Source organism: Pholcus phalangioides, unplaced genomic scaffold (assembly GCF_987345545.1).
Source record: "Pholcus phalangioides strain wild (caught in Gottingen) unplaced genomic scaffold, Ppha-v1.0 ptg000031l_1, whole genome shotgun sequence".
Classification (NCBI taxonomy): domain Eukaryota; kingdom Metazoa; phylum Arthropoda; class Arachnida; order Araneae; family Pholcidae; genus Pholcus; species Pholcus phalangioides.
In genome coordinates this window covers 5,797,648-5,816,199 of record NW_028301621.1, presented here as the reverse complement: position 1 = coordinate 5,816,199, position 18,552 = coordinate 5,797,648, and the positions used below count along the sequence as shown (strand labels likewise).

General features: G+C 34.4%; 1 protein-coding gene across 1 annotated transcript; it reads left to right on the top strand.

The window, feature by feature from the left end:
* Positions 1-59: 59 nt before the first annotated feature.
* Lamtor3 (Late endosomal/lysosomal adaptor, MAPK and MTOR activator 3) lies at positions 60-17,800 on the top strand. Its single transcript, XM_089252871.1, has 7 exons — positions 60-123; positions 171-193; positions 4,489-4,523; positions 5,590-5,648; positions 12,324-12,457; positions 15,220-15,283; positions 17,488-17,800. Exons 2-7 carry the CDS (start codon positions 188-190, stop codon positions 17,559-17,561), a joined length of 372 nt encoding a protein of 123 aa, XP_089108997.1. The 5' UTR covers positions 60-123; positions 171-187; the 3' UTR covers positions 17,562-17,800.
* The last annotated feature ends 752 nt before the right edge of the window (positions 17,801-18,552 follow it).

Here is an 18,552-nt window from a genome sequence, read left to right as displayed (position 1 = left end):
GGAAAAAAAATAATAGTGTGTATTAGCTGTAGACATTTCGCAGGCATGAAGCCTTGAAGACACGTGTTGCAATTCCAGTGGGGAAAATCAGCTGATTGGGAGCTGGGTTAGTTTGTTTCTCGTTAAAACCCTGCTAAAACTAAACCATTGATTGATTGATTGTTTCTCGTCAGAACAGTTGGTAATAATGCAGGCAAGTTTTCGTATTAAATAGTTATTTCACTGACATTAATGGGTTTTTCTTCCGTTGACATTAAACGAGGATGACCCTAATTTTTTCGGAAGTTCTGTAATTTAAAAAGAGGTGAATATATAGTTTTACCGCCATGTGGGCTACACAAATTTTGCCGCCTTACCCCGGTTCTAGTTTATATAATTATTTTAGGCACTTCCCACATTTACGGCCCTGAGCCATAACTCGCGCAGCCCGTTTCCCGCCCTTGTTTATACGCATCTGTCTAAGTCACTCTTTTCTCATCTCACATGATTGCACACTTTCGTGGTCAACACTGTAATCAATTATCATTTGGTCACCCCTATGCTCAGGGCCGTCTCAAGAGTATCATGGGCGCCCGGGCCAAGTGGTTTTTCGGAGACCCTACCTGGCAAATCCTAGAAAATTTCAACCGGATCTCTCATTTTTGTGAGGCCCTTCTCTTGAGGTGCCCGGGTGGGCCCATGGGTTAAGACGGCACTGCTTATGCTTAAGGTTCAGTTCCACGAGAGTTTGCTAGGAGACCCTTGGTAAGATAATTAAAGTTAAAGACAAAAAAGTCTTTGTCAGGATCTGCAGTCGCCTCGGGAAAGCTATAATTTTTATGGCTTTCAATACAAAGGCAGCGGAATGAGCGTCTTCCTTTGTGAATGACCGAACAAGTACGGATTACTTTACACTGGCTGTGGTTTTTGCGGTTTATGTCCAACAAAGACTTTCATTATCTTTAATTATCTTACCAAGGGTCCCCTAGCAAACTCTCGTGGGACTGTACCTTTACACACTTTCAAGGTCACTATTTTAGTCTCCTACACTTAAGTGCTCTGTTAGTCTCTTTTGGACGTTCACTGGCCTGGTCCACTATTGGTCACTTATTGATCTAGATGCCAGCACTCTAGGTCAACCACATGTTTGAAGTGCTGTCTTAATGCATGGGTGTACCTGGGCACAGGCATGGCCCCCACATGGGGAAGGCTGACAGGGCCCGGAAGGATTCTCATCATTTTTTTGTTTTTTTCATGCCATAAATTCACTTAAGGGGCCCTACTAAAAAGTCAAGTCTGGGAGTCCGCCAAAGGTCCCATCCTGGGGGCCCCACATCTGGATATGGGGCCATGGGCACAGCCTGTGGGCCTCAAGAGCGAAGGAAGGTCTCATAAAAATGTTGAAAATTTCGAGAGTAAACTGTGTAAATTTGTACAGACAAGTATTTCTAGCCAGATACAGCCTCAAAAATATTACTTTATGCAGAGCACTTGATGGCTCAAGATGGCTATGCAGCTTGCCCACTGTTTTGGTCATCCACATGGTTGTGACTTTTGGTGAAAGTTTTGATATATTGGTTGTTACTTGGCACTTTTAGGTCCCAAACATGTCTGATTGCCAGACGAAAAGTTACCAAGGCCGTCGGATGCTCCTGACACATAGAAAACAATTCTGAAAACCAGTAAGCATAATAAAAATATCACCATTGAGACTTAACAACATAAGATATCAACTCTTTTAAATAAGCAACTGTCTTTCCTGTTGTATGTAAATTCTCTGTATAAAAAAAAATTAAACCTGCACTCTATTTCTGGGTATCCAGACTCTTTTAAGTAAACACTGGTTCGGAACAGCTTCAGTATAAGGGGTAGCTTGGTGATTTTTGGCGACTTTTTTGATGCCAAACATGTCAGACGACCCCATCAAAAGTCGCCAAGACCATTAGACACATTACGGGGGCCGAAAAAAAAGTCGCCAGCATAGAAAACAATATGAAAAATATTGTGAAACAAGAGAAATGGAAATATAAATAAGATCTGGATTATAAATATGATTTCTGGGTTCATGAATAAATTATCAAATCAAATTTTACCATTTATTTTATTTTTCTTCGTTTGAACATTCTAAATCTCTATGCCGGAGGTAAAGGGCACTACATCCATTTTCGTCAATATTGGGACAACGCTATTAATTTGTGGTGCTTTTGTCACACTACACATAGGTATAGGGATAATAAATTATTTTCAAAGTAACAGATATATTAACACAAACGAGTTCCACACATACTGTACTAAAAAAAAAAAGTTTGTTTGCACCTAAAACAGGAGAGTTGAATGACTCTGTAAAATTTCCCTTTTGTCAAATGGTGCCTTTACTTGTGGCCAGGGAAAATGAAAAATTCCTTTAGCAAAAAAGCCATAGTGGGGGAAAAGCTTTAGCAAAATGCTACAATGCTAATGATTTATGGTTGGATGTCTTCTCGATTCGTACCTCCTGTACGCATTTTTGCAAAAGTAGCTACTACTTTTGCATTTTAAGATTTTCTTTCGCATTTTGCAAAAAATGTGACCATAGCTTAAACCCTGCTTCTGGCATACAAAAATTCAGACTGAGCAAAGAAAATATATATATAATCTTACCTTTTATCAAGTTTTATTTATTAAATTTAAATTATTTTAATGTATTAAATTTATCAAATTTTAACATTGTAGGGGCAGCAAAAATCTTAGTTATAGCCCTGCTTGCCACTAATATTTTCATAACTAGACTGATCAAGTTTTTTACACATCCCTTTGATAAAATAAATATTCATATTTTTTTTTACAAAAAATAACTGGAGAATTTCTCCAGATTTCGTTTTTGAATTTTCAAGTTCCTAATTTTCATTCCTGGACTATTAGCCCAGGGATAAAAAATCCTGGGCCCCCAAAGGCGTTGACTTGTTTTTCCACGCAATCACAAGTCATGATTAAAAATTTTGACAGTGTTAATTTGTGACCATTAAAGACCATTGGCTAACCTCCTTAAAAAGTGTAGAATAATATAATCCAAAATATCCCCTCCATGACAGGCAGTACTCTCCCCTCTTTTCTTTGCAAATGTTTTAGAGTTGTAGTGCAATCGTGAACAAATTATTCTCCTACTTGTATAATAGTGTTTTTGGCATTTAAAATGTGAATAAGGGTCACCCTACTTTAAAAAAAAGTAAATCAAAAATTCCCAAATCACTCTTTCTCCCATATAGTGGAATTGTTGTTTTGCACCCTTGTCCAGCTGTGCATTTTCATTCAGGACTAATCTACATCTGTCTTGACAATTATTTAAAAAACAAGGTGTTATATCAGGTCTATATAATGCATATAGCCCCCTGGGAATCCTCCTGTTTTCTTCACCTTTTTCGCCTCTCAAAAGTCTCATATAAATCAAATGCAGATTCCCTGTGGAGGAGGGGGGAACACTTATCTTCCTAGCAAAGTAATAAAAACCCCAAGGAACTTTGTTATACCCCATTTTGTTGAAAGCCAGTCAGACTACTACTACACACATGTACCTCGTCCATATTCCTCTGCGGAATTTCTAACAAATTGGTACATATTGGGATGCGCATGTCTGTGTTATGAACCTACTGTGAGAAAGATATAGATGGCTTCTTTCTCATCCAGGGATATCAAGGAAACAGTTATTTTCCGGATATTATGCTGAGGTGAGCTCGGAAAGAAAAGTCATCACGTCTCCGCCGGGACTCGAACTCAGGCCCTCTTGCATACCGGGCAAGCATGCTCACCTCAGCATAATATCCTTGATATCCCTGGCTGAGAAAGAAGCCATCTATATCTCTCTAAACCGTCCCACCCGGGGGTCATTTCCTGAAGTTAAGAGAGATTACTAATTCCTCTACTTCAGCGCCTCACGACACAATGTGTGAAATTAGGAAGGCAGAGTCATGTGTCTCCAGTGGTGTAGATGGTAGCATGCTTGCCCGGTATGCAAGAGGGCCTGGGTGCAAGGGCGTAGCGAGGGGGGGGGGACTTGGGGGTCTGGTCCCCCCCCCCCCTGAAATGTGAGAAAATGACCGAAAAACGGGAAAAAGATGGCCAAATCCATTGTTCTGTCACTTTGGTCCCCCCCCAAAATGAAAGTGGTCCCCCCACGAACGAAATTTCTGGCTACGCCCCTGCCTGGGTTCGAGTCCCGGCGGAGACGTGGTGACTTTTCTTTCCGAGCTCACCTCAGCATAATATCTGGAAAATAACTGTTTCCTTGCTACTGTGAGAAGTTTGTTTCTGTTTAATGCTTGTTATAGTGCTGCCATCTATATAAGCATGTCAGACTGCATAATAACCATTTAAAATTTCTAATTTCAACTTTCTGAGATACCTGTTTTGAAAGCGAAATAGATTAAGGATAGTAACAACTGACTTATACATTTTATGTCATGTAAGTCAAATTTTTTTACTCTGTTGGAAGTTCATTAGTTCATTGTTAAATTTAATATTTTAATTTTTTAGGAAACAAAACAATTTTTGAGTGAGGTTATGAAGAAGTAAGTGCTCAAGATTTTTTTCTTTCTTACCATTTTTTTTAAAGTATATCACCTCAGCATATCTGAATACCCTGTCTGTGGCAAAGAAAAAAAACCCTGATATGATACTTTATAATGTAAGCCTATATCAAGTTTTATATATATTACAAAGTAAACAAAAATATTAAATGTATATGTTTGTGTGCTTTCTATATTAATGCAGCACAAAATAAACTAATGTCATGAAGAACTTATCACCTTAAATTTAATTTTTCTGATATGTTTCTTACAGTAGAACTTTAATTTACAGGTGTTTTATAAGACAAGTAAAAATTTGTAATAAATTTTGACACAATAACGAGTCAAACAAATGATGATTTGTATTATGACCAAAAATTTCGCTTTGTTCACTCAGTTTCATGTGATCATAACTAAACCTATAGTTTTTTGCTTTTGCCCATTCACATAATGTAAGATTGTGAGTAAGTAAGCTTTGCGAGCAATGAATCTGTTCAATAGTTATACAAATTTCCTTTTCTGCAAAATTCACAAAAGGGTTAAAAAGCATATGTCATTGGATAAGTTCCTATATAAAATCAAACAAAAAAATTACAATTGCTATGAGTGAACAGATAACATTTAGTTCAAGTCAGATAGTTCATTTCTCTCTCTCTCTCTCATTATTTAGAGAAAATTAATTTATAAACAAGTGTTTATGGCATTATGGAACAAATCATCTGAGTTTCCATTATTTTCTACATGCAAACTTTGTTTTAATACAGGAGTGATCAAAATCATGAGCAAGTTCGAGGAACAAATTGTACTAAAGTTTCACTGTATATCCAGCATAAAATTGTCAATAATATGATTCTTAGTTCTTTTTATGCGACGGAAATTAAAAACATGATTATGTTGTGTACTTATTTGCCAATAAACTACTGGCCTGAGAGAGAGAAAGCCCAACGTCTGTCTTTAGATGCAGATGTTTTTCACCATGATAATGATCATGGTACTTTGTCTAATTTTCTTGATGTTTCATGTACCATGTTTTGAAACCCTTATTGATTTTATGTAATTCATTTTGCAGAGTTGAAGGACTGTATGCCATATTGATTGCAGACAGAGATGGTATTCCACTATTAAAGGGTAAGAATTTTTTTTTTTTTTTTTTTTTGTATTGAAATGACATTGACATGAACTGTTGCACATTTTGTATTTTATTCGAAGAAAAAAGTTTACTCCCTCCAAGATCAACATCAACACTTATGAATCAATCGTTTTTGTTTAAGCTGAATACTGTAGTATCTTGACCTACAAGTTTCTCAGCTTGCTAATAATCTATGTCCCCACGCAAAAAATATGAACTAAAAATATTTGCCATCTTTAATACGTTACACAGAGCCGCAACTAGAGGGAGCAGGTGGGTCTCATGCCCTGGACACTGGTTCCAAGGGGTTGCAAATTTCATTATACAAATATAACGCCACAACAGGCAAAATGCCCAATGAGGTGGCTGAGAAAAAGATGCCCATAAAAATATGGATGTCATATATTTAAAAAATATAGCAACCCAATTAAAAATGCAATTAACAAAAATTCAAATCAATATATACACATGATAAAATATTATACAATGCCCATAAAGAATACTTATGGTTGTCTTATTCTAAGTATGGATAGTTTCTCGATTTACCCCAACATGTTTATCGAATTTTTTTTTTAAATGTGTCAATTGTGTTACAATTTACTACCTGCGGGGGTAAGCTATTCCATTTATTAACAACCCTATTAGAGAAAAATTCCTTGCGACACCATAGCCTTGCATTGTCCCTCACCGATCGATACTGGTGTCCCCTTGTAAAAGCCTTCGATTGACGGTGTAGTAAAAGTTCATGGTCCATCCTATACATCCCATTGAAAATTTTGAACACTTCGATCATATCTCCCTGACATTTGCGTTCATCCAATGTAAACATATTCAAAAAATGAAGTCTCTCTTCATAACTCAAACCCCGTGTGCCAATAAGGACATGCATAGCTCTTCTCTACACCCCTTCAACCAAGCATGATAATTTTGGGCTAAAGTTGGTTTTTTGTGATTTTCCATATTCTAGGTGTAAATGTGACCTGGTCTGCCCCTTTTAAAACAAAATGTCTCCACAGATAGCAGGTAGCTATGCCACACAATAATTATAAATATAAAAAAAGATTCATACATCTGTCGTTTTGATTCTCAATGTGGAAGATGGGCCATAGCACTTCTCAGGCACATGGCAAATGCATCTCGGACATCATAAATACATTAGTGATACAACAATTGTACATACAAACCCACATGCATCATATTAGAAATTCCTTGAAAGAATGTTTACAAGGTTCATTTCTTACACATAATGGCGAGTCATCCACTGGAAGTAATTTCACCCAATATTTCTCACCATATCCATAATACCTATAGAAATATTGGCAGTAATGGTTTTTCCCTCCAATATTCTCAATAATTTTATATATATATATATGAGTGGTCACCAGGGCGCCCACTTGTCCTGTGTTATGCTCTGTAGAAGGGAAAACGCTCTCTGAAGTTGAAAAATTCAACATATATTCTGCCCTGTTCTACATCCTGTATCCCTTAGGCCAGTGTTGCGCATACGTATTGAAGTGGAACCTTCTTTTGACCAAAAAAATTTATTACAACCCCTACATAGGCTGACCATATGTCCTGTGATCCTTACATGGGTTGACCATATGTCCCAGTTTTCCGGGACATCCCAATTTTTTGCCAGAAAACATGCTGTCCCGAAAGCCCTTTTTCGGAATGCTTTTTTCAATTTTAATTAAGCAATATGACTTCCAAAGATATTCAATCTTTTTTTAATATCATATAAATATTTACTCTTTTTTATGTACAGTTCCCACAACTTTTGACCAAACGATGGCAATATCTTGGGTTATATTTATTGTTAAAAAAAAGAAAGAAAGGTAGCATTCTTCTTCGTTTAAGATCTTCCATAAGTGTATTAAGTTCATTTTTTCTTAAGGGGTCATCCAGATGTTAAAACTAGTTCCAACTTTTGAAAGTTCAATGGTAACCCCATTTTTTTTTCTTTCATATTTGGATTTAGAATCTCAAGAAATGCCGAAATACCAAATTTCATCAATTTTAAACAGTTACTTAAATATAAGTTATTGAAAAACGAGTGTCGTAATATTGAACAGAAACATCTTGTTTTTGAGCATAATTGCTGAAATAATATAGGTGTCTCATTACTTTTTATTTTAAATGATAGATTCTAACAAGCCAAACATAATTTTATCACTCATTTTGAATTCGGCTTTTTTTAAAGTATGAGTTATGAATTATTAAAACATATTTTTTTGGTCCAACCATAAGTATTCTTTATGGGCATTGTATAATATTTTATCATGTGTATATATTGATTTGAATTTTTGTTAATTGCATTTTTAATTGGGTTGCGATATTTTTTAAATATATGACATCCATATTTTTATGGGCATTTTTTTCTCAGCCACCTCGTTATGAGCATCTTTTTCTCAGCCACCTCGTTATGAGCATCTTTTTCTCAGCCACCTCGTTATGGGCATCTTTTTTTCAGCCACCTCGTTGGGCATTTTGCCTGTTGTGGCGTTGTATTTGTATTTTAAAAATTTATGAATAGAAGCATACATTAATTTTTACTTCATAAAAATCAGCATAGTCGAAAACAGAACAGAATAAATTTTCATTACAATCTGACCTCTATTTCACAAGATATGAGTGATTATATGAAAATGACCACTTTTAGGAACCATATACTCGATATAAATTTGAAACTTAGTGAAACATTTCATGACAAATTATGCGAAAATTTTTCAATATGAAGCTCATAACTTTACTGAAATGGGCAATTGTTTTGAGTGGACAGTGATACGATAAATAAGTTATCCATCCAGTTTTTCAAAGATTTTTTTTATGTATTCAAGTAAACAAATGAACAATGAAATTTTGAAATTTTTCTCAATTTCAGAAATTTGTTTCATTCCTTAAACAATATTCATGAGCTGAAATGGTAAATATAATAATGTGCAAAGAATTCACAAATTAATACTATACAATTATATTGATGTTAATATTTATAATAAATATAATTATAATAATAATCAATAAATAACGGTTCTCCCAATAGCGTAAATCATCTTAGTGTGTGCCAAGTTTTTAGGGTAGTGGCTATTGGTGGAGTCGTTTCTGATAAAACCACGGCATTTCATTTCATCTGTATTTTTTTCAGCATTATTAAAAATTGGGGAATTGCAAAATGAAGCAAAATTATAAAACAGTGCAAAGAAAGACTGAAAATTCTTTTTTTTTTTTAATTGATATCGTCATCACAAACTATTGCTTTGCGATACATCGTTTGAAATAATTATGGTATAAATATTCGTTCAATCACGGATATAAAGTCACTAAAATGATCATTTTTGTCGCTCATTTTCTGCACACAAGGGCTAATTAGACCGGGACCTACAATTTATCACCGATTCCGAATGGCAGGCTTGTTTTTATACTCATCGAAAGGTTGGTGCGCTAACCCCTAGATGGAGGACTCCCTGCGGTAGCAATTTTTTCTGCGCTCATGTCACCATTTTTTTTGTTGTACCCCTGTGGCAGGGAAGTTTTCTGAAAAGGATAAACCGGGTATCGAACTCGCGACACCTCTAAACATCCTTTGGTACTTCGGGTGAGTAATCACTAAAATGAAGAGTAATGAAAAAAGTTTGTTTTCACCTCCATAAAATAAAAACTATTTTTTAACAGCATCAAATCCAAACACTCACGTAGTATGTGGAGTATATTTATTTCCCCCCCCCCCCCCCCCTGCAATCAACCTTCAAATTCAGTTTCTCAATGTTTAGTGTCCCCAAACACGTTTTCATTCATATCTCTCTCATTTTTATACTTACAGCGATGAAATTTTATTTTTAGGGTCAATGCAATAAATCAGATAAGCTGGGAAAAAATGAGGTTTTACATTGAAGATTTTAAAGTTTGAACAATAATAAATATGTAGATTACTCTTTATCAAGATGAATTGCACATAGTCAGGTAGAAAATCACAAACCATAATTTTTGGTCAAAACCGTTTCATTTTATAACTTTTTAGAACCCAAGATATCCCCCATCGTTCCATTAAAAGTTTTGAATACTGTACTTAGTGCCTTTTATGCAAAGACGAAGTGTAGCAAGGTGTAGTGTCCTTGATTTTCGTATACAGGGCGATTAAGAAAGAAAATCATCCGATTTCAAAATGATTCTACACTTGAAATTGACCATTAAAGAAAATAGTTCATAAAACGTAGTCATATTTCCCCTCATATATTTACATATCACTTATTCTATTGTGTTTTTAATTTTTAAGAAATATACAATTTTGAAATTGGGTGATTCTCTCCTAGTTACTCTGTAAAAGTACTAATTTGATATCGTCCACCAGAAGCATGAATGTACGATTTTTTACTTTTTTTTATTAGCTGTTTGGATACTTTGCTTTGCTATCTAAGTTTTGCCTGAAACGCGGATGTAACACGCATGTGTTTCAATAATGACCTATTGAAACACGTAGCAAAAAATTTTAGGAAAATAACTTGCCTATGCAAGTTATTTTCCTAAAATGTTTTTGCATCGTAACATGCGTAGAATAAACATTCAAACGTCATTTCCCATGTTCTTTTTTTTTTCTTTTGCTAGGACATTGCACATTCGTGATTCTGGCATGATGGAGCCGATAATATTGATTATTGTACAAGTATAATTTATAAAATTACATTGTCAGATACATGGTGGTTAGTTCAGCTGAATAATGACATTCTTTAGTTTTTACGTATTTTTAAATAAAAATACATTTCTTATTTGGAAAATCTCTTGTGACCCTGCTAGTTCATTGATGTAACCCCTGTGGGATTGTGACCCACAGTTTACGCACCACTGTCTTAGGCAGTGCTCATAGTGAGGCGACCAAGAGGTATGGGAACATATGATAGAAATTAGCAATGAAAACAGGCGTATTGTTTTGTTCTACACTGCACATACTCGAAGAGCAACACAAATGACAGAAAGAGGCCACTCAATGAGGTGTGCAACTTTAAAAAACAAGTTTGTTTTCACTTCTATCTGCTGATTAATCCGTTTTCTCTTTATTTTTGTTTCTTTTCTCTCTTTTAAAAAAATGGTGTTTCTGTGGAGAAATCATCATGACACCTTTACATTTAAGAACTACTCCGATTATTTTCTTCCAACTTCTTTTTCCACTAATGTGGAGACATCTCTTCCTCCACTCATATGCGATTTTCTTTTTTTAGTCGCAATTCTTGTACTGCACACCTTTTCGTCCCAGTATGAGTACAGTTGCTGTGTGCTGTGGTGGACCAGTGGTCATAGTGATGGACTCACATCGCGGGGTTCTAGGTTCAAACCCCACCATTGCCACAGTGGTGGTCGGCTGAAGTTGGTTTTCTGTAGTTCTCCCAACTTTAAGGTGGCAAGCCGATTTTCCCGTTAAAAAGTCTTGCCACAGAAAGCAACAGGCCTACAAACGGTGCAAGTATTCAATCATTCACTTCACTTCTGAAATACAAATGGTAGTACTGAAAAACCCAGACACAACACTAGATACGAGCTCAGACTGTTAGGTACACACATTTACACTTCTGACAAAATACACTAGGTAGTAAATTGCCCAAAGCAATAGACCTGGTTTGTTCTTGGTTTGAGAGAAAGAAAGTGTACTCAGCCTTATGATTTGAAACTAACTTCGCCATGGGGGGGGAGAGGGAATGTGTGAAAATAAATGGGCATATCTTGTGAACATAATGCAATTTAATTTTTACTCATTGCGCATAACCTCACTATGAGAACGTGTTTGGCAGAGATAGGATACGTTTTAATATCCTATCTCTGCCAAACATGTTCTCATAGTGAGGTTATGCGCAATGAGTAAAAATTAAATTGCATTTTTTATTTAAATTTTCACACCTGTTTCGTAATTTAAAAAAATATTGCCCACATAATTTTATTTCTTGACGAACTTAGAAAACACTTTTCGTTAGATATTTAGCAGATTATACTCATGGAATTATGGTACTGTTAGGAAAAACACATGCACATTTTAGAAATGTTTATTAGGTATATGTGTTTAAGTTGCAATTGAAACATTTAATAGATCTTTTGTCCGCATCTGCAGTGCACGCTATCAGCTAGGAAACCTAACTATTTGTTTGAAAGATAGGAATAGCATGATGAGACAATTTGTCTCCCTAAGCTTTACATAAGTTGGTAATTTCAACAGTTTACTTATACTTTGCTGAAGCGGGGATCACAAACTGACAGCTCAGCAGCCTGTATTGAACTATTTGTTTGTAAAATTCTCATTTTTTATTTTTAAATATAAAAAGAGTTATAAATTTGGAATTAAGCTGTGCCTACAACAGTTCACTTGAAAGCCTCTAAGTGGTGGGGGGGGGGGAGAGACCACAAGGGAAAGTAGGAAAAAATTAGCCTAAGTTTTTATATATATAAGAGCTTCAAGGACAGGCAGACTTTTGTTTTCTTTGTGGGGCATTTCTACGAAAACATTGCTCACTTTCCTGGGACTGGCTTAGTTATTAAAACTGTATGTTATTGAAGTAAACCAGAGTATATGTGTGTGTCTCTTTATTTTTTTTCTGTTATGTAGATGTATAGTGTTTGAAAACATATTGGAACTAATACACAATATTGGCTTTGTGTTGTACTCATTTTTCTAATTCAATGTTATTGTTTTCCAGTCACCTCAGAGCTTGTTCCAGAAGGGGCTCTCAAGCCAAACTTCTTAGCTGTCGTGGGCTTGGCTGGTGACCAGGCTGGAAAATTGGGTATTGGAAAGAATAAGTCAATAATTTGTTACTACACAGAATATCAGGTCTGTTAAATAATTCAGAAAATTGATCTAAAAATTTTAAATTCCTATCAAATTACAAGATTTTTAAACACTAAAACTTGTTAGTAACCAGGGTTGGTAAAAAAAACTTTTTTTTTTGTTTAAACCGGTTATCTAATAGCATTTACATTAAAAATAAAATTTCTGAAAAATAATTCAAACTTCTAATAATTAATTAAAATAATGTTTATTAATTTAATTAACACAATTTCTGTATTAATTAATCTATAAATACTTCTTACATTTTAATAAAAAACAGCTTTGGCGATTTGGTTATTTTACAGCTCAATTTTGTATTTGAGAATTCTTAATGTTATTATTAACCCTATAATAAAGTTGTTTTCTCCAATTACTTTCAATATGCTTAATTATGAAGATATTTTGCAAAAACTGTGATAAAAACTAGATAAATGCAATGTGCTTAATAAACCATAATTAATACAGATTAATTAGTGATAATTTATGATATACAGGGTGATTATAATTAAAGTTCCCATTTCAACGGGTTTGTTAAAGTTAGGTGAACGTGGCAGCCATGTGTCGTGTCACCGTTCTTATTGTTTAAATGGTTCTTCAGCAGCTGCTTTGATGGTGTTGCTATATGCATCTTGATACAATACAGCACCATCTACTTGCACATTTTTAAATACTTTTTTTCTTTCGCTAAAGAAAATTCCATTGTTTAGGGAGTATTCATGTAAATTTTCAAGTCATTCTGACCAGCAGTTCTTATTGTATAGTATTTTGGAATCAGAACTTTAATTATAATCACCCTGTATGTAGCTGACTGTTTTTCATAAATCACTTAATATTGTATAATAGAACCTTAATTAACTGAGGGTAATAGTGAAAATATTGGAAATAAAAGTATTGAATGCGGTCGAATCCTGTTATAATGAACTCCATGAAACTGAAGAAATCACTTTGTTATAACAAAATTTTTTTATAAAGGAATTTCAGATTTTTGAATTGTTTTTGTGCGAACTTATCTGGAGGATTAGAAAAGGATTTGTTACAAGATTTTTTCGCTATAACGGTATTAAAACTGGATTTGACTGTATCAAGCCTGGTGGTGATATACAATAAGCCTATGAAATGTGCTGCTTTTTATGGAAATAAAATTTCTCTGAGGTAATATAACTCCTAGTACACTGGTCTTCGTTCTACAGGGGCAGCTAGCGTCTTTATTGGGTTATAAGACTACCTGCCCCTAGATAGATGGTGAAGTCACTACCGTTGCTGCTGCTTTGTGAAGGCCAAAAAAAAAACCACCTGAGATAATACACTACATTTAGGTGTGTGATGCAATCCACATTCTGATGGTGGAGCATCATAATGTAGTCCATGGTTAGAAAATGAGGTAGAAAATAATATTTTGGTACACACACTGTCAAATATAATTTTAAATAACTTAAGATACTTTATATGAAAATATTTATATACACAAACCAATTTTGTGAGATTTTTTAAAAAACCACTTATAGCATTTAAAATTACATCAGAATGTATCCCAAAAATAAAAAATGTAAGAATGAAAATTTTTGGCTGATAATTAACCCCAATGTGATATTTTTCAAGAGAAAATAATTTTATTTAGGCCAATTTTATGTGGTTTTTTTTAAAAGAACCACTTTGTTGAAACCAAGGTTTACACAAACGTTAAAATTAGTGCAGTTTAAACCAAACAACCCTGTTAGTAACCAATGACGAAATTATGTATGTGTATTCATTGCATTCTAAATATTAGAGATGTAAAATTCTCGAGAATAATCTTTCAGAGAATATTCTCTGGTAGGACTACTATTATAAATAACTTTAGAATATTCTTATAAGTTCTTGATGAGAATATTCTCTGGAACTACTACTTGCATAAATTACTGGGGAATATTCTTATAGAAAATAATAAGAATTATTCTGAAGTTATTAATATGTCCTTCAAGAGAATATTCTCCTCAATGAGAATATTCTTCAGTTACCAAAATCTTTCTAAAGAGTATTATCAAGAATGTGTGTAATAACATGTATAAATAATCTCGATAAATAACTTGAGAATAATTATTTTTGATAAGAATATTTTCTAGTGATTTATAACAGTAGTCCTTTGAGAGAATATTCTCTGTCCCCGTCTCTCTTCCAGTCAAGAAGATGGGAATATTGAAGTTTGTACACCACAATATTAAAGTTTGAAAGCAAGAAAATTAAACCAACAGGGCTGAATTGCACAACTTTTAAAGAAATGTGAGTGATACAGAATTTAAGTGTTATGTACATTGAAGAAAACAACAGTTCTGTATCTTAGAATGAAGGTGATTGTATAGAAATAGCTTCCTTTATCAATCAACTTTGATTTAATTTCTTTTGTTTTGAACTTATTTCTGAAAATTTATCTAATTTTAAAATGATTTTTTAAGGTTTTAATCTAAAGGTTTCTAAAATCTTTGTAACCAAACTTTTAAAACCTTTCATCATGACCTGGAGAATATTCTGAGAATATGCTCAAACTAAAGTTGTCATTGGGGGGTGTTTATACCAAAAATTGTTTCGTTGTAAATGTTTCAGGCAATGACAACTGATTTATATTTCACAATATAAACAAAAAGTAAAAAAATTTAAATTATTTAAAAGAAAAATGAATATTCTCGATTCTTCAATTTTTACATCCAGGAGAATATTCTCCATTCTCACCTCACAAATCTCTACTAAATATCTCCTTCAAGTTATCATTTATGAATGTTTGTTTGCAGGTCATCCAGTTGAATAAATTTCCATTGATGGTCACCCTCGTAGCGACAGCAAAATCAAATACTGGTGGGTATGACGTTTCAGTTATTTTATAATATTGAAATCACAGAAATGAGAATGCGATTATCTTCATATTTTGGAATGTCACTGTATTAACTTAGAGATTCGTGATTGATACTACCCTTAATAAAAATGATTCTAATAATACGATTGGTAGATTCCTGGTATTTTTCAGGCACAAAATATGTATCAAAACAATTCTTATATATTCGTTTATATGCTAGCATAAGAAAAATCACTGATTGCCATGTCTAAGTCATTTGAGGCCTTCTCCCCCATCCACTTTTGTTAGATAAACTCATAGAAAGCATATTTCGTCAGTATTGAAACCCACGCAAAATTTTTTGACGGACTACCATTAGAATTTCCATTTTTTCATTATGTGAGCAGTTACAAACCACAAACCAATTATCTAAACATCGATAAACTTAATATAGGAGAGAGTTTCATATAATTTGTACTGTTTTTCATAAGTTTAAATTGACAATCTCAAAACTAGAGTTCGTTGAACGCAGAAGATATGTGTAGTCATAAGTGGAGATAGACTTGAAAATCTGCGGGTACATGATTGCTTGAGGGGGGCATGATGATGATGTCAATTCCTATATATGCAAATACATTGGATCAGCCAGCTTTACCGCCCCTGCCCCCCCCCCTCGTGTGTGTAGCTTGTCTATGCAGTGCATAGAAGCAATCTTTTATTGCTAACCAGGGTTTTGTTTTGACGTTCAGAAACCTTTGACATGACTGGTGTAAACTGTCAAAAACTGCTTTAAACTGTTAAAAACCATCAAAAACCTAAATTAAATGCTTTTGGATAATATTTTAAACACAATTAGGTAACAAGGTAAAAAAGCTTTTTCGTATGTTACGTTCTATTTTTAAATGCTGATTTATTACAATAATTAAAATAAAATATTAATTCCAATTTGAAATTTTGAATTTTTTTGACATACAAAGAGTCTATAGTCCGTTTCAGGTTAACTTTGCAGTGCAGAGAAAGGTAGAGAGTGTATTCCTTCGCCACAAAATATAGTTCCCATATATCGGATGCTTACGATGATCATTTATGCAGAATATTTCAATTTTTTGAATGATTGAAGAAAATACTGAAAAAATATTGTTCTGAATCGATCTTTATTCGTTTAAGAATTTTAAATTAGAAAAAAAAATGGTCACCATTATACGTGAAAAGATTTTTCTCAGTGAGAATAAGCTATACCTTACCGCGACCGCGCATCGATACATTGGTTGAAAGGCTTTCGTTGTCATAGCAACGAGTGATGCGGTTCCCTCGTAGCTTCCCTTCCACTGCAAAGTTAACCTGAAACGAACTATAGAACAGATAATATTTTATGGTTTATTTTAGCTTAACTTCTGATTGCCTCTGTTCAATTTACTTTGCGAAATATAGAGCTGTTTATTCAAGATACGTGATAGAGGGATCAGGGTAATGTTTTTGATCTTGGAAACTAACTCAATAGTAAAACAGTCAAAAACTTATTGTCAGTGTTATCGAATTCCCTGGACGGATCATGCTGATCCCTTGGGAATACGTGAGGATCACGTTATTATTATTAAAAAATAGTTTTTTTTTAAACCTGATATATATATATATATGTGTGTGTGTGTGTTAAATAACAAAAAACTTACTGTCAGGCCACAGTATTTGATGTGCTTCAAAATCCTGCTAACGCTGATTGCTAAATGACACATCCAAGATAGACATGTTATTTCAATACTTCTAATTGAAAGTAGTTTCCGTAGGCATAGGTTTGAAACTGTTTTTTACTTGAGGCAAAACAAATTCAAGTTGTCACTCCCGTATATGCATATACACTAAATCAGTTGGTTCCATTATTGTCTCCATATCTCCAATAAATGCATATCTCTTCATATATCCTTGTATCCCTTCCATGAATCCAAACAACAATCATTATTACTATTACATCTCAAATGCACTTGGTAAATATTCCTCTGAGGAATTTTTTACGAATTGGTGCATGTCAGAAAGTGTGCATTTGCCCCAACTATTGCATATAAGTCATTATGTGCACAGAAGGTGTTTAAATTTAGGAAATTATAAAAATGAATGCTTATTCACTAGTTCCAGAATTTTCCTTTTCATCTTTGCCTAATTACTATGGAGATGTGACTTCAAGAGCGAGCATTCATCTGGATCTATTAATTTTCCAATCTTTATTTTCTAGGTATGCTGCTCAATCTGGAATCATGTCTCACAACTATAGTTAATGATCTGCAAACAGCTGTAGTACCAGTATAGACTGAAGATGTGAATTTCGATTTTTGTGACGTGAATTTTGATTTTTGTGATGTGAATATGATTTTTTTGTATACTTTCAGTCGCTCATCTGTAACTATAATACATAGTTATCAGCTATTAATTTCAAAGCAAGTGTAAATAAAGTTTATCTGTGAAAAGCATGCTTCTAAGTTGTGTCGCTTGAAGCTGCAATTATTGATGTTATAAATCTTTGATCAAAGATAATTTTGTACTAAGGTGTTTTAGTTCATTAAAATTTGCAATAAAAGGCTATTCACACACAAGAAAAACATAAGCACTGATGGCAGGGCCATAACTAGGCTGGGGCAATCGGTTCGCCCAGAGCCAAATGGGATTTAAAATGCCTACTTATTTTGCATAATTTTTCCTTTTTAAGGGGCTTTTACGAAAATGTCTGCATCAGGGCCCAGAGAAGGTACGTTACGGGCCTGGCCGATGGGGGCATGACCTCAGGAGAAGAGAGGCCTCATAATGAGATCTGGTTGAAATTCTCTAGAACTGACAGGTAGGGCCTCTGAAAAACCACTTGGCCTGGGAGCCCATGATACTCTTAAGATGGGGGAGCAACTGATCTATTGTATATGCTATAGCCACTAGAATAAATCTTATCTAGTCGCCTTAGTATATGCGTGTATATGAATTCACGTCAACACCATGCCCCCCACTTCGCCATAGTGGTGGTCGGCTGAAGTTTGTTTTCTGTGGTTTCCAACTTCAAGGCGCAAATACAAGCCTATCTCCCCGTCAAAAAGTCTCGCCACAGAGAGCAACAGTCCTACAAATAGCACAAATGTAATTCAATCATAACACATCACTCACTTCACTTCTGAAATATAGATGGCAGCACTGAAAAATCAAACAACACTACATACCATTCAGACTGTTAGGAGAACACACAGTTACACCTCTGGCACAACTCGCTAGGTAGCAAATCGCCCATAAATGGTGATAGACCTGAGTTGCGCTCGGT

Excerpts from the sequence above, each read along its gene's own strand:
- Lamtor3 (XM_089252871.1), top strand. Across the intron at positions 5,649-12,323 it reads TGGTATTCCACTATTAAAGG|TCACCTCAGAGCTTGTTCCA; the intron begins GTAAGAATTTTT and ends ATTGTTTTCCAG. Across the intron at positions 12,458-15,219 it reads GTTACTACACAGAATATCAG|GTCATCCAGTTGAATAAATT; the intron begins GTCTGTTAAATA and ends GTTTGTTTGCAG.